Genomic DNA, 15,265 nt, shown 5'->3' with positions numbered 1-15,265 from the left:
GAAAAGTTCAGAAAGGTAAATATATAGACAGAAAGTAGATCAGTAGTTGCCTGGGGCTGGGAGTAGAAAACAGGGAGTGACTGCAAATAAAAATGTTCCAAAATTAGATTATAGTAATAGTTGTGCAACTCAGTGCATATACTAAAATCATTGAATTGTACACTTAAAATTGGTGAATTTTATGATATGTAAATTGTACCTCAATAATATTCTTTTAAAGAGTGAATATTTTACTGTATATTCAAAACAAGTAACAAAAACATTTGAATGAATTCTCCTTGAAACTAATATATTAGTGAAATAGCACAGATACATGATAAGTAGCAGAATAAGTAGAAAAAGATATTGACAAGGCTGTAACATTCATTTTTCAAAACGAGAGTCACTTAAATAACCCCCAAACTTGAAAAGTCATTGTCGCTTCTGAGATCCATTGCATTCTCTTTATTCACTGAATTAGAAATAGTTATCGCCATCTTTAAACACTGTAACTGGGTCTAGAGTCATACGCTTTCTTGTCTCAGTGCTGTAAACAAACCCCCAGAGGTAACCACACCAAACTGGTGATTATCTACTAGTAGCTCATATAAGGAAATATGAAGTCTTATTGGAGGAAAATAGTGCATCCATGCACCTGTTCCCCACCTTCTTAATAAAGTCTTACTAATAGAGCCATCTTAATATTACAGTTGGTGGAGGTTATCTAGAATTACAGCTAACTGAGTGTCCACTTGTTCAACTGTCCTCCCAACAACCTCAGTCATAAAAGCAGAAACTAGCACTGGACTAATAGGGGCTGGTTTCTTTAATGACCTCATGGGATTTTTGAACTACGTTTTGTCCATAGTTAAATTCCTTCCTCATACCACCAATTTTTTAGGGGGGGGCATATACATAAACTGTATGTAGGTTTTTTTCCTTTAAAAATTAGAAAAGTTGATAGTTGTACGCCATCAGCACAATATACAAATACAGTTATGAAATTTTTTCATACCCACAAGTTGAAACAGTCCTAAATTTTTTTAGTTGAAAAAGTCTTGAATTTTTGCACCTTTGGAGTATACTATCTTATTTTAAGCCACATCAAATGTCCAAGGAATTTCATCTATATCTGCTTTCTATAAAAGTTCAAAACTAAATTTTTTCGTGACATTAGTCATATATGCCTATGAAATCAGTGATCCTCTCTTCATCAGCTGACATCTTATGTGCTGTTTTTCTGGCCCACATGCATAATAGGTTATTTATCTTTGTAATGTGTAATACTATAATGTTGATCCAGGAAAATCATCAATGCTTCCGTTGTTCTTCATTGATTTTTGTGAACACCGAGTATTCTGAGCTTTAAAAAAGATCTAATGTGTTTTAATTCCATGTAGGAATGACCTCTTTATAATTCCCTTTCAGAGGATATCATTTAGATATGGCAGATGAAAATATGCCATCCATATTTTTTTCATGTCTTTATTCTAATAACTTCTTATTCTTTCTTGAAGTGGAAGACATTAAACATGAACTTCATATCATAGCAATGACTGCCCTTTTGCACCTTAGACTATAGTGGTAATAAATATGGATCTAAAATGTTTGAGGAGTTACTTAAACTCTACCTTGAATTGGCAGTATATCCTGTTGCTTGGTATATTTTTAGTTAAAAGTATCAGAACACTGTTAAGTTTGTGTCTTTGCTGTGGTGTTTTTGTTGCTGTGTTTTACCACAAGGGGCAGCATCATCACCTTCACTATTTCCATTCAATTTTTCTTTCTTTCTTTTTCTTTTCTTGTTGGAGGCTTTCTGAAGGGAAGTGGAAGCGTGAAAGTGAAGGGAAGGGAAGGGACGGGTGGCTTGTCTTATTGGGCAGCTGGATGGCCTGGAATTGTAGTGCAGGTCCTTTTACTTTCAGGGACTTGGAAGGTGACCTTTGACAGGGTTCGTTTCCTTTCCTTTCACTTTGCTTTCCTTTCCTTTACTTTCCTTTCCTTTCCTTTCATCCTTTCCTTCTTATTCTTCCTGTTTTCCTTTCATTTTCCTTTCCTTCTTCCTTTCCTTTTCCTTTCCTTTCCTTTCCTTTCCTTTCTTTCTTCTTCCTGCCTGTTTGCCTGCCTGTCTTCCTTCCTTCCTTTCTTTCTTTCTTTCTTTCTTTCTTTCTTTCTTTCTTTCTTTCTTTCTTTCTTTTTGATTTTTAAAAAATTGATTGGGGTAGCATTGGTTAATACGATTATATAATTTTTGGGCGTATATTATAATTTGGCATCTATATATTCTATTGTGTGATTACCACCCAGAGTCCAGCTACCATATATTTGATCCCCTTTACCCACTTCACCCTCACCTAAACCCCCTATATTTGAGCCCCTTTACCCTGTATACCTTTTCCCTCCTTCCCCATCCCCTACCGTCTGGTAACCACTAGTCCATTGTTCATGTCCCTGAGTCTCCGTTTGTCTTGTTCATTTCTCGCTTTTAGGTTTATATCCCACATATAAGTGATATCATGTGATTTTCAACTTTTTCAGTCTGGCTTCTTTCGCTTAGCATGCATGATCAGTTCGAGGTCCATCCAGGTTGTCACAAATGGCAGTATTTCATCTCTTCTTATGGCTGAGTAATATTCCATTGTATTTATGTATCACAGCTTCTTTAGCCAATCATCTATCATAGGACACTTCAGTTGCTTCCATGTCCTGGCCACTGTGAATAGTGCTGTTATGAATATCGGTGTGCAAATATCTTTTTGGATATGGGTTTTTAAGTCTTTGGGGTAAATACCCAGTAGAAGGATTGCTGGTCCATTTAATCTTTAATATAGATACATTGGGCCCAGGTAGGGAGGGAAAAATTTTAAAAGTACTATATAAAAACAATATCCATTACCTAATAATGTTGTAGCCGCCAGCCTCTGAAAGACACATGGACCACCAGAACTCAGTGAGTGAGTTATAGGAAACACTCTTTATTCAGCCAGCTGGGACTGCCAGGGGTACACAGACCCCAAATTAAGCAGCAGCCAAATGCAGAAGTACAGGGGTTTTAAGCCCAAAATCTTATTTTTCATTCTGTCTAAAGACAAAGGTCTATCCTTCTTCTATTCATTACCTGTCGACCCATAGGTCAGGTATGCAAGAGGGAGTAGAGAAGCAGAAAGCATGTTATCAGAATGTTATGTTCTTCTGATTAAAAAGCCTATGTTCCTATAGCAATAGTTAAACAGAGTTAAACAGTAATTTCCTGCAAGCAATAAATTTCTAGCAGTCATTTTTCAGCCACCACAATAACACTTCTATATATGATGATGACAGTTACTGGGGGAAAGTGTGAGGGCATTTCCTGTAATTAAGGAAATTTGTCTGCAAATATAAACCTCTTATAGAGAAAAAAACTCCTCTGTTTCTCCTCTGCTTTCAGTACTCACACTGGACACTTCCGTGACCATATGTGTGGGAGTTTTCTCACACCAATCGTTCAACTCTGCTGGATACTGACTGAGTGTCCCACAATTTTATTCAATTCTGACACTGTCTGCATGAAAATAGCATCAGATTCCACAGGTTAAGAGTTCAGTACTACAAGACTGCTGCTCCTCCCACTTCAGAGGCCAGTCGCAAGTCCAGGTTGTCACTTGTACTTTTGACCAACTGGCTATAAGTCAGAGATTTCCCATAAACCCCTCCTTGGGCTTGATCATTTGCTAGAATAGCCCAAAGAATTCAGGAAAAACAGTTTACTTGTTATATTGCTGGTTAGTTATAAAAATATATAACTCATAAACATCCACATGGAATTGAGGCATAGGTATGTGGGAAGGAACACTGAGTTTCCATGCTCTCTGAGCATGCCACTCTCCCAGTACCTCCACATGTTCACCAAATCAGAAGCTTTCTGGACCTCTATACTTGTGAGATTTTCACAGAGGCTCCATTACATAGGCATGATTAATTAAATCATTGTCCATTGGTGATTAACTCATCCTCTAACCCCATTCCCCTGCCTGGGAGGACGGGGGTGGGGTTGAAAATTCCAACCCTCTAATCCCCTGGCAACCAGCTTCCATCCTGAGGCTAATCTAGGACCCTCCATCTACCATTCATTTATTTGCATACAAAAGACTCTTATAACTTTCCAACCTTCCAAGGGTTTTAGGAGCTGTATACCAGAAAACTGGGATGAAGACCAAATATATATCTTATTATAAATCACAATATCACGTCTCCTCTTTTGTTAGAGTTGTAGTCATTGTAAGGAATGTGTACTACCATGGTTAAGTTTTTTAGTTAGCTCTGCTAATAATGAGGCTAATACAGGTAAGAAACTGAATTACATGAAGCAGCTATCGATTTGGGAGGAGAGTCTTCTGTAAATGATTTATTTTGGTTTCCTGATGAAGACATTTAAGTTAAGTTATGTGACAGGTAGCTTTCTCCAGATTCTATAAAAAATCCTGATGAGTTTTGAAGGGCCATGGAATTAACTCTGCCATATAAAAATCTTCATCAGAAAATAACCACCTGTTGACATAAAAACAAACCTGTACAGAACTTGTATGAGAATTTGAGCCAAACAGGGGATACACCTGGAAGCAAGATCTCAACAGACTGAGAAAAATGCTTCCAAGAAATGGAATTTGCAGCTTCTTTTATGCATGTGGAATTCATGAGGGAACTAAGGAAGTTTACTTGAAGGTGGGAGAAAGCAAGGTGGGAATTGAATTAGGGGATAGCTAAGATTAAGTGCTCTCTTGAGGGTGATCATACTTTAGAAGGAGGTGTCTGAAAAGAGGCATTTCAAAGGTGTGCTAAACTAGATGCACAGAAATAATAAACAGAGCTTGCTTAAGGCAAAGATAAGCCTTTTACAAAAGAAGTTACATGCCTGGGGCGTGACTACCCACAATGACCTGCCCAGTTAGTAATTTATAATCAGATCATACTGTGTGGTAACTTTTCACAGAACCCCTTTTTCATCTACAATTCCCACTTTTGGTCATAAATCAGTTCGAAGGATACATTGGTGACCAACCTTTTGGTCCAATAGTGTGGTCTCACAGAGCTAGGAAGATTTTTTCATAGGAAGTCTCAGTAGTGACTTCATCTTGTTGACCATTGGGGATGGGGCAATATTGTAACCATGGGATGTGGGTTAAAGCCAAATTTTTCCCAAAAGGGAAGGGCAGGTAAATGGAAGGTCTTATAACTTTCATTGCAGAAAAAGAACACTCTAAATCATTTCTATCCTGTGAACTATCATAATCCAAGTTTTGCCTTCTGTCTTAATCTTCTGTATCTGGCATCTAGTAAAACTGAAAAAATAATTGAGTTTGCCAGGGAGCTTGGGAGATTCAGTTGGTTATCTTGACTATTTGTTTAATTTACAACCATTGTTTACCCATACAGTATACCCTAGAATTTTTTTCATAACTTATTTTACTCTGCAATATAACATAAAAACCCCAAATCTTTTGAGGTGTTCCAGGGGCCCTTCTGGAATATTATAGAGTTAGTCCTACGTATATTTAGATTTTAACTCTTAAAACTTAAATTTCTGATGAAAACTAAGAAGTAAGCAATTAACATTATTTCGCTTGGCAAATTTATGAAGACATTTTACAACCTCTAAAAACATATTTTATAGATGTTAAAGTCAATTAATAACATGGACTTATTTTTGTAAACCTGAGTAAAATATGAATATTATATTTAATATCAATAACTTTAAAGACATATCTGTTATACTTAAATCAGCAAACTTAAACTAACTTTTATTTACTGAGGATTAATCTTAGATCATGTGAACTTGGAAAGCATTTAAGTTAATTTCTATATTTCTGAGAATTTTAGAATATGCAATCTTTAAAAGTGCTTCCTTTTAAATTAATTTTAACAATACCATCATAGTTAAAAAAATTATCTCACATTTACAACATACATATATAAATACACACAGACAGACACAAACAAGGACCTTTCGGCCACAAGAAAAACTCACTAGTTTATAAAAGAACAGTTGGATTCAAATTTTGTTTGAGGCATTTATAATTTACATCTGTCATTGACTTGTCAATTTCAAAATTTTCCCTTTTAAAATAAGGACAGCTATTTTTAATACCTCAAAGAATTAGGTTGACAACTAAATGATATCATAATAGGCTGATTCATTTATGTAAATCCTCTTTTTGAAACTCGGAGGGGCCAATTAAATATGCTTCTCATTGTTTTGCCTCATTTTATAGCTGACTTTTTTCTAATCGTGCTTACAAAAGAATAATTTAGAAGTATCAAAGAATGTTTATCTCAGTTATCTTAATATTAATGGGAGGCTGACTGTCATGGGCTTTTCCAGCCTGGGAGGCACGATTTCCAATGTTAATTTTGAGATCTGTAGAGTCTGAAAAAACTTTTAGGAAAGACCAGCTTTTATGTACATCTTCAGACAAGCCAAAAGCCAAATTCCATGGACATCGCTATAGGACCACGTTAAACCCTAGAAGAATTTTTTCCTCAGGCAACCTCACAAAGATCTTAGTCACCTAAGAGTACCTGAGCGAAGGCCAATGAGAACCTACCAGATGGTGCTAGGACTTGTTTCAAAGATACTAGCCCCTCTCTTGGGCCCATTTTTCTTGGAGTGAACTCATTCTAGGGCACCCTGTCCTTCTCAGGGCTCCCACTGGCTTCTCCAGGATTGGTTTCATTACTGCATTAGATGACTCCTGGTGACCATCTCCACTACTTTGTAGGATTTGGGGATCTGCAACAACTATTATGACCCCATTGGTTATTCGGGTTGGGCAAGCAAGTGTCCTTTCTCTTTTGGAGCTAAAGAGAGTTCAGCCTCTCATTTAACTCACAAAGATTTTGTTCAGAGTCTCAGTAAGCAATCCAATAAAAAGCCAAAATTAAAAGCAGCAACCCATTGTTTTTTCTTTTTCCTGGGTTATCTCAACCCATACCCACTTTGAGGATTTTCTAAGAATAGTTCAAATAAAGTTATGGCCTGCTAGTTAAAGCAAGGAAGCCTGGGATTCTGAAAGTGAATCCACCCTAGTTCACCTGATGTGAAGTGGGGAGCCACTGGAGCCCAGTGGGTACTTGCTTGTACCTAGCAAGTACGTAGAGTTCATAGAGTGGCCCTGGTAGGCTTCTTCAGAATCCTCCTGACTGTACTGAGTAAATGTCAATGTAAGAAATGTCGAAACCTGTTGAGAATTTTTATAAGAGTTTATTTGAGCCAAAACTGAGGACAGTTGCCTGGAAGCAAAATCTCAAATTCGCTGAAGAAAAATGCTTCCAAGAAATGACAGTTTGCAGCTTCTTTTATGCATGTGGAATTAAGGAAGGAACTAAGTAATATTATAAGAAGTTGGGAGACAGCAAGGTGTGGATCTGATTACAGGATAGTTAATATTAAGTGCTTTCCAAATGATGGTCATGCTTTAGAAAGAGGGTCTAAAAGGGGACATTTCAAAAGGTATCTTAACCTAGATACACAGAAATGATGGACATGGCTTACTTAAGGAAAAGATAAGCCTTTTACTAAAGAAGGCACATGTCTGGGGCATGACTATCCACCATGACCTGCACAGGTAGGAATTTATGGTCAAATTACCCTGTGAAGTTACTTTTCATAGGACCCCTTTTTCATCCACATGCCTAACTAGGGAGTTAAATAAGAAAAAAATAATATTAAATTTGATCTGGAGTGGAGAGCAAACTCCTGAGAGTCCTTAGCAGCTATCTTGCCACCAGCAACCATTACCGTTAGAGCTTGGAAGGAGCCATGGCTGCCACAGGCAGCCCCAGTCACCACAACCATGAACAGTAGGGCTGAGACCCAGCGGATGCCTGACATATTTCCTCAGTGCTGTAACTACTCAGTGTGGCTCCATGGGTAGAGGTGGAGGCAGTGGCAGCCCCTGGTCATCGCAGTGAAGGTTCGGGGGAATCATAAAATGGTTCAGTGTAAAAAGCAAGTTTTTATCCACAGAAATGACACCAAATAATATGCATTTGTACATCAGCCTGCCATAAGTAGAGTAACCTCCAGGAAGTACCTTCCCGTTATAGGAGACAGAGAAACTATAAAATTCGATGTCATTAAAGGAGAAAAGGATGAAGAGACAGCAAATGTTGCAGGCCTTTGTAGATTTCTAGTGCCAGGCAGTAAATAAGCAGCAGAGTGTAACCATTGTAGACATTATTGACGTTATGGAGGTCCACTGTATATTTACCAGCAAACTTATTTTAATAGAAAGAATGGGGAAAAGAAAGAGGAATTGTAGAGTGCCCTTGAAAGCCAGGCCCAAGAGCATGCACAACATACCCCACATGGAGACCCTATGGATGTTATCCAGAGTATTCCAACCCTGTGCAGAGAAGTGATGAGTATTTGCTGATGACCAGGGTGAAGGAGAAAAAGGTTGACCAGGGAGACAGATCACCTATTGTGGTTATAGACCATGACTCAGAGCCCCTCCTTATCTAGAACATCAATGAAGAGGATGAGGAAAATCAAGGAGGAGACCCAAGGTCAGTAGCCACCTTAACATAGGTGCCTCCACAACTTCAGTTACCAACATAGACTCCCAGAAAACCCTAAACCACAAGATGACTAAGTTACCTCTGAGTCTGAGCAGGAAGAGGCTGAGTAAGTAAGGACTTACAGTCTCTACCATCATCTGGGTTAGTCACCTAACAAAAAGAAATGAATATGAAATTTCAGCAATAAGACCTAGACAAAAGATTGTTGCTAAAGACCTCAAGTGCTTGCTTTGTGTCCATCAATCAGATAATTAGAACTATCTCCATTGTGGGATTTTTATTATTTTTCTCTGAAGATACATATTTTTAGTAATAACCAATGTAGTTTTGAAGTCTGGTGTTTTTCATACACCTTTAAAGGTTTGAAAATTGTTTAATATCAGGTCAATTTGGTGTTATCAAGAACCTCATTTTTAATTTGCAATAAAATTTTACAACTTGATGTTTTCACAAAAATCAGTAAACTGCAAATATATATTAATACAAGTTTAATAATAATAGTAAGGGTAAAGCACTACAGAGGCAGAGTTTGACTTAAAGAACTCTAAGTTTTTCCTAGATTTTATATATTATTTGTTCTTTAGCAACGTTTTGTGAGTTCTCATATGTCTTGGTGATAAGAGACAGTATAGAACATATACATAGAATATAGTAAATATTGTTCATTCATTTTCTAATGTAATTTTCTCTGTAAATGGCAAAATGGGATGAGGGAACATTTTACCATTCTATCTTTTACTATTGTTAGCAAAGAACTGAATATAGAGAGAAATCTCAAACTTTCTTCATAAGAGAGAAGTATAGAAAGTGGTGGTTATTTTATGTTTTTTTTTCCCCACATTTCACTGACTTTTACTTGGGCATGTGTGACTCATGTCCAGGATCAGGGAACAACATTCCTTCTTCGCTCATGGAATCGAATGCTTATAAATGACTTTGTTGGGGGGTGGTTCCTAATGGGAAACCCCTACTAAGAAAGAATGAGACTTAAAGACTTACAGCTAATAATTTTAGCTATATCAGAGCCGTGGGCCCAAGAAACCAGCTCTACAGTCCTTGAATCATGACTACAAAATGTGCACTGTGGTGTTTAGCTCCTCAAAGGATGTACATAATTACTTTGTCCATAATATCCAGTTCTTAAAATGACCTAAACAAAAGCATTTCTTTTCTCCCCTTCCTCAGGTATGTGGTAAAGCAAATTGCATTTGTAGCAACTAGAAATTCTCGCAGCCTGGTCCTTGTTGGCAGGTGGCAGCAGAACTGGTCCGAGGGCTGCTGCTGGTGCAAATCAAAGAGCTCAAATATTCTGTTTTGTGCTGTCCTTGGCAGAAAAAAAAACTCTCTTATACCGTCTTCCTTCACCAAAAGCCTGAGAAATGTGATGTTATCAGTTGCTAAAAGTACTCAGTGTCATAATAACCATAAAAGGTACTGTCCTCCCTTATCCTCCTGGTGGCTGGAGGACTTAAACCAGAGTAGATGAGTGCTTAACCCTTTTGAAGGACTGTGCAGTTTGCTCCTAAAACATACGCACTTCACCTGGGCTCTAAGGTTACTCCTGAGTTTCTCAGTTGTTGCAAATCATCCATACTATTATTTTTGTGCTCTCTGTCCTTCCACAGGCCTGATATTTTTTTCCCATTCTGTTTCAGGGCTAATCGTCGGTGTGATTCTGAGGTATGGCACCCCTGCCACCAGTGGCCATGACAAGTCACTCAGCTGCACTCAGGAAGACAGGGCCTTCAGCACCTTATTAGTTAATGTCAGTGGGAAGTTCTTCGAATATACCCTGAAAGGAGAAATCAGCCCTGGCAAGATCAACAGTGTAGAGCAGAATGACATGCTGAGGAAGGTGAGCTGGGGACTCTAAGCCATTGTTGTCCTGAAATGGTTTTTTGATTTTCCAATTTGGTCTTGACCTTGTGGAGAGAATTCCTTTCAAACTCCTCGAGCACCGGTAGCATTCCTAGCTCTCAGTTTTTCTGCTTTTGGGTTATGATGAGGAGAAGAAGGAACTAGATTTGAACTTGATCCTTTCATTTTTGCTAGGATCAGTAGATGATGTGGGCCACCGATGGTGCAGTGGGTTTGTACATCCCCACTCAGCTCATCTCTTCAACCATCATCTTTTCTTTGCTATGTCTCTTGTTATGGTTTAGGAATGAGTTTGTTTCTTTCTTAAGGTTAGTTTCACTTTTAGCTTGTTTATTCAGTATTCAGAAGGATAATTCTTAGTTCTTCATGGTTCTTTTGCCATATTCTATAAATATTTATCAAGTACTCACTCTCATTGGTGATTGATGCCAAAGGCTTAATGATTCTTTGGGAGGAGAATGTCTTGTTGTCTTAGAATTTGAGCCTAAACATGGGTTTTCTTTTGATGTTAGGAGTAGTCCTTTCTCCACAGGAAAAAGAACTGTATATCTCCTCACTCTGGTGATTTCCAGGATAAGAAAGAGATCTGTACAGGCATACTTCTTTTTATTGTGCTTCACTTTATTGAGCTTTACAGGTGTTGTATTTTTAACAAATCAAAGTCAGGACTCTCCACCTGCAAAAAGATTATAATTTGCTTTATTGCAATACTCATTATAGTGGTCTGGAACTAAACTTGTAATATCTCCAAGGTATGCCTATATGTATCTTCATACATTCTGTTGCCTCATAGACTTTGGCTTATCTGCAGGAAGGCTTCTGTATAAGGTCTAGGGGATCCAAGTTGTGGGAGCCCCTTTTAATATGGAACAAAGCTAATGTATGTGAAGTCTTGCAGTCAAAGACAGAGTGTAGCCTGTGTTCCAAAAATTAAATTATTATTGTTCTCAGGATCTACCCTGATCCTTAAAGAAAACTATTCTCCACTTTGAGCGTTCAACATGCCTGCCTGCTCTGTGTCCTTAATGGCAGTCCTAGTGAGCTCTTTCTTTCAACCTTTCATAAGAATGCATGGGATTTCCATAAACATTTGTGGAATTATATCCAACTGAGAAAGTTGCCCAGTGTAAATATCATTATAATGACTATTTTGCAATGGACATGTGAGTCCTTTATATTGGATAGGTAGAGGAAAAAGGGAAAAGACTCTAACTCATTTCTATCTTTTAGATCATAGTATAAAATGAAGCTGACTTTCATTCTCTTTAGAAAATATTTATTCACATCCCTTCTGTTTAAACTTTTGCAGTACAAAACAAAGCTGGGAGAACAAAGACTAGGATTATTGTCATTCATTGAGAGGTAAAGAAGCATGTTGAGGTAGCTTGGTTGCAAAGAGTATTGGAGTGGGTGTCAGGAAACTCTTGTGCTGGTTCATACATTACTGGGTTTGATGACTTCCAGAGAGTCTCACTCTCTTTGGCTCCAGTGTCCTCATACTATACAGGTATTGTCCAAGGTTTGTTCTCATAATGACATTTCCTGCTTTTTAGACTACTTACTCTTATCTTTAGCATGAAAATAGAATAAAATATAATCTTGAGAGAACCATTCTACTTTTAATTAGGCTGATTAACATTTCCAGTTTCTAAAGACAAATGCTGGCTTTACTTTTAATAATTAAAATGAAGATTTAAAATAATTGAATTAAGAGCTAATTAATCTACCAACACAAACAAATTCTTTAAAAAGATTAGGGGTTTTATAGGATACTTAATTCTTTTCTGGGTGTGAAAAGACTTTACTGTCTAATGGTTTCAGATTCATTTCCCTATATCAAACCTACAGGTAGTTTTAATCCTTTTGGAGCTGCTGAATTTATTGATGTTTAGGAAGCCACTAGCATTATGTATCACAAAAGGCTGACCACTTAAAAGAGGCTTACCTTTGGTAGAGCATTATGTCTATTAAATGATTCTGTGGGGGGGATCCAGAAAATTAATAAAGAATCATGACTGCACCTTTTATTGCAGTTGAGCCTTTATAAAGATTTGCATAAAAAATCAGTATGTTTTATTTCTTGTTTAAAAGCATTGATCAGAAGCTTTTTGTGAGTTCTCAACATTGTGTTGAACTCTTGTGTCTTAATACATATTAAACAGCACACCAAGGGCAGGAGTCAGAAGTGCTATGTGGAGAGGAACATGCCAGTCCACAGGGGAGCTGTGGCTTCTGTCCTGTGATGAGTTCATAATTTTTCACATTTATGTTATTTGCTTTAAATATTCAGACTTTAGACAATGGCTTAAAATATTAAGCAAATATTATAGCACCAATTGGTATTAAACTAAAAATTAGCTTTTTTCTTTTTAAAATTTTAGGTAACATTTGATCCAGAGGTCTTTTTCAACATTCTACTCCCTCCAATTATTTTCCATGCTGGATACAGTTTAAAGAAGGTAAGAGATTTTTGCCGGTATTTCTTAAAGCATGGGAATCTCTGTGCTAATTTACCTGCATTATTTTCTAGTTTTTTCCTTCTCCCAGATTGCTTATTAATGTGTTCTGTACCGATTCAGAAACTATAGTTGACTCATCATCAGTGATTCATTTCTGTTTTAAAATCTGGAACTCTCATACATTGCCAGTGGGAATGTAAAATGGCACAGCTACTCTGGAAAACGGTTTTTCGGTTTCTTATAAAACTAAAGTTGAAGTTAACATATGACCAAGCAGTTTTATTCCTGAAGATTTATTCCCGAGAAATGAAAATGTATGTTCACAAAAAAACCTGTAGTGATTATTTATAGCAACTTTATTTGTAATAGCCCAAAACTGGAAAACAATCAAAATGTCCTACAATAGGTAAATGGTTAAATGAATATACATACCATGGAATACTACTCACCAATAAAATGAAAAAAAAAACTATTGGTACACACAACAATCTGGATTGCTCTCAAAGGCATTAGCTGAGTGGAAAAAATCCAAACTCAAAAGGTCACATACTGCATGATATCTTTATATAGCATTCTAGAAATGAGGAAATTATAGAGGTGGAGAACAGATTATTGGTTGCCAGGGGTCAGGAATGGTGGAGGGAGGCATGTGGGTATGACTATAAAGGGGTAGCAGGAGGGAAATCTCCGTGGCGATGGAACAGTTCTGTATCTTGATTGCAGTGGTGGTTACACAAATAGTTCTAAATGATTAGAACTATTCACATACATTGTACCAATGTAATTTTCCTGATTTTGATATTGTGCTACAGTTATAACTAATGGAGGAAACTGGGTTAAGGTACAGAGGACCTTTGCAACTTCCATGAATTTACAATTGCTCCAAAATTAAAAAGTTTTAAAAATAAGCTCTTATTATTGAGGATCATTGTGCTCAGTAGCAAGATGGGGCCTAAGCCCATAGTTATTTAAAATACCAAATACCTTTATAAGTAGTGTTAGTGGCTCCTTTCCTCCCCCATTGTTGGAGTATTCTGTGAAAACTTGGTCTCCCGAAAAGCCTTCCTCCCTCAAGCCAAGGAGCTTGTTTCAGCTGTCTTTCTGCATGTGTACTAAAGGAAACTTTTTCAGTGAATCTAAAGAAGAGAGATCTTGACTGCTAATAAAACTCAATAACATCCTTAGGAACTAGAGAATGCCTTCCAAAGCGATAGATGAATCAAGAAAAAAGGAAAGAAACAAATTACTTATATCAGAAATGAAAGAGAGGACATCCCTACAGGCCCTTCAGACATTAAAAGGGCAATAAGGGAATACCACAAATAACTTTGTGCCAAGACATTTGACAACCCAGGTGAAATGGACAAATTCCTTAAGAGACACAAATTACCAAAACTGTCCTGAGAAGAGATAGAAAACTTGAACAGCCCTGTATTAAGAAACTGAGTTCATAATTTAAAAGTTTTCCACAAGCCCAGAAAGCTTTACTGGTGAATGGTACCTAGCATTTAAGGAAGAGATAATACCCAGTCCTATACAGACTCTTTCAGAACATAGAGGAGGGAACAATACCAATTCATTTTATGAGGGGATGCCTGCCTATCAGATTGGTTCTTTTGTCAAAGCAACTCTGAAGTTTTCAGAAGATTTTAAAACTATTTCTGATAAACATAAATATAGTTACCCTTTATGGAGTATCTGATATGTATTAGGAATGTTACATGTATTCTTTATTTCTGTTTGTACATACATTATTTCTAATCACAGAAACTGTAAGAATGTGAGGCTAGTAGAAAATTATCTTATACCCCTAATCCCTCAGGTTTCCAGCTCATTGATAAACAGACACAAGATGTTAACTGGCAATTGAATGATCTATTTATGACTCAAAGTCTCTGGTAACACATATTGGATGATGTAACTTAGCCCTTAGTAATGGGGCTCCTTACTACACATCATGAATTGAAGACAGATGTCCTCTAGCTGGCAGGTTTGCAAAAGACACGGTTAGGGAGGCTGAAATGGAGAGATCTTAGAAATTGTTTAGCCTGTGAAAGGCTGTCTCTCTCTTGCTCACAGCATGGAGACTAGAAAAGCAAGAGCAATATCCCACCTTGCAGAAGAGAGTCAAGACCGCAAGTCAGGGTCAAGCCATTCTTCCCCTTCAGAGATCAAATGACACTTCCTTACTGTATCACCTTCAGGGGAGGAGGGATGGAACATAAGTCCACTCCCTGTGATGCTTGAGTAACAGGAGGCTGCTTCTGAACACTAGCCCAACTTACATTTGTGCACTCCCAGACATGTAGAGGGTGTCCTGCATTTTACTGATGATGAACCTGGGTTCAGAATGATTAAGTTATGTGTGTGAGGTTACATAAATAATGTGGGAC

At 37.4% G+C, this 15,265-nt stretch overlaps 1 protein-coding gene across 8 annotated transcripts in view; it reads left to right on the top strand.

Annotated features, from left to right (window-relative positions):
* SLC9A7 (solute carrier family 9 member A7) overlaps window positions 1-15,265 on the top strand; it is a 153,356-nt gene that overhangs the window by 69,829 nt on the left and 68,262 nt on the right. For all 8 annotated transcript variants that reach the window (XR_004952768.1, XM_036226466.1, XM_036226467.1 and 5 more), the window contains exons 2-3: window positions 10,191-10,390; window positions 12,795-12,872. Coding sequence is in view for 7 of the 8 variants with exons in the window: in XM_036226466.1 (XP_036082359.1) it covers window positions 10,191-10,390; window positions 12,795-12,872 (278 nt within the window). In the remaining variant the exon portion in view is untranslated. The remainder of the gene's footprint in view (window positions 1-10,190; window positions 10,391-12,794; window positions 12,873-15,265) is intronic.

This window comes from Rousettus aegyptiacus, unplaced genomic scaffold (assembly GCF_014176215.1).
Source record: "Rousettus aegyptiacus isolate mRouAeg1 unplaced genomic scaffold, mRouAeg1.p scaffold_m13_p_9, whole genome shotgun sequence".
Classification (NCBI taxonomy): domain Eukaryota; kingdom Metazoa; phylum Chordata; class Mammalia; order Chiroptera; family Pteropodidae; genus Rousettus; species Rousettus aegyptiacus.
The sequence above is the reverse complement of the archived record's forward strand: the minus strand, read 5'-3'. Positions and strand labels throughout refer to the sequence as shown.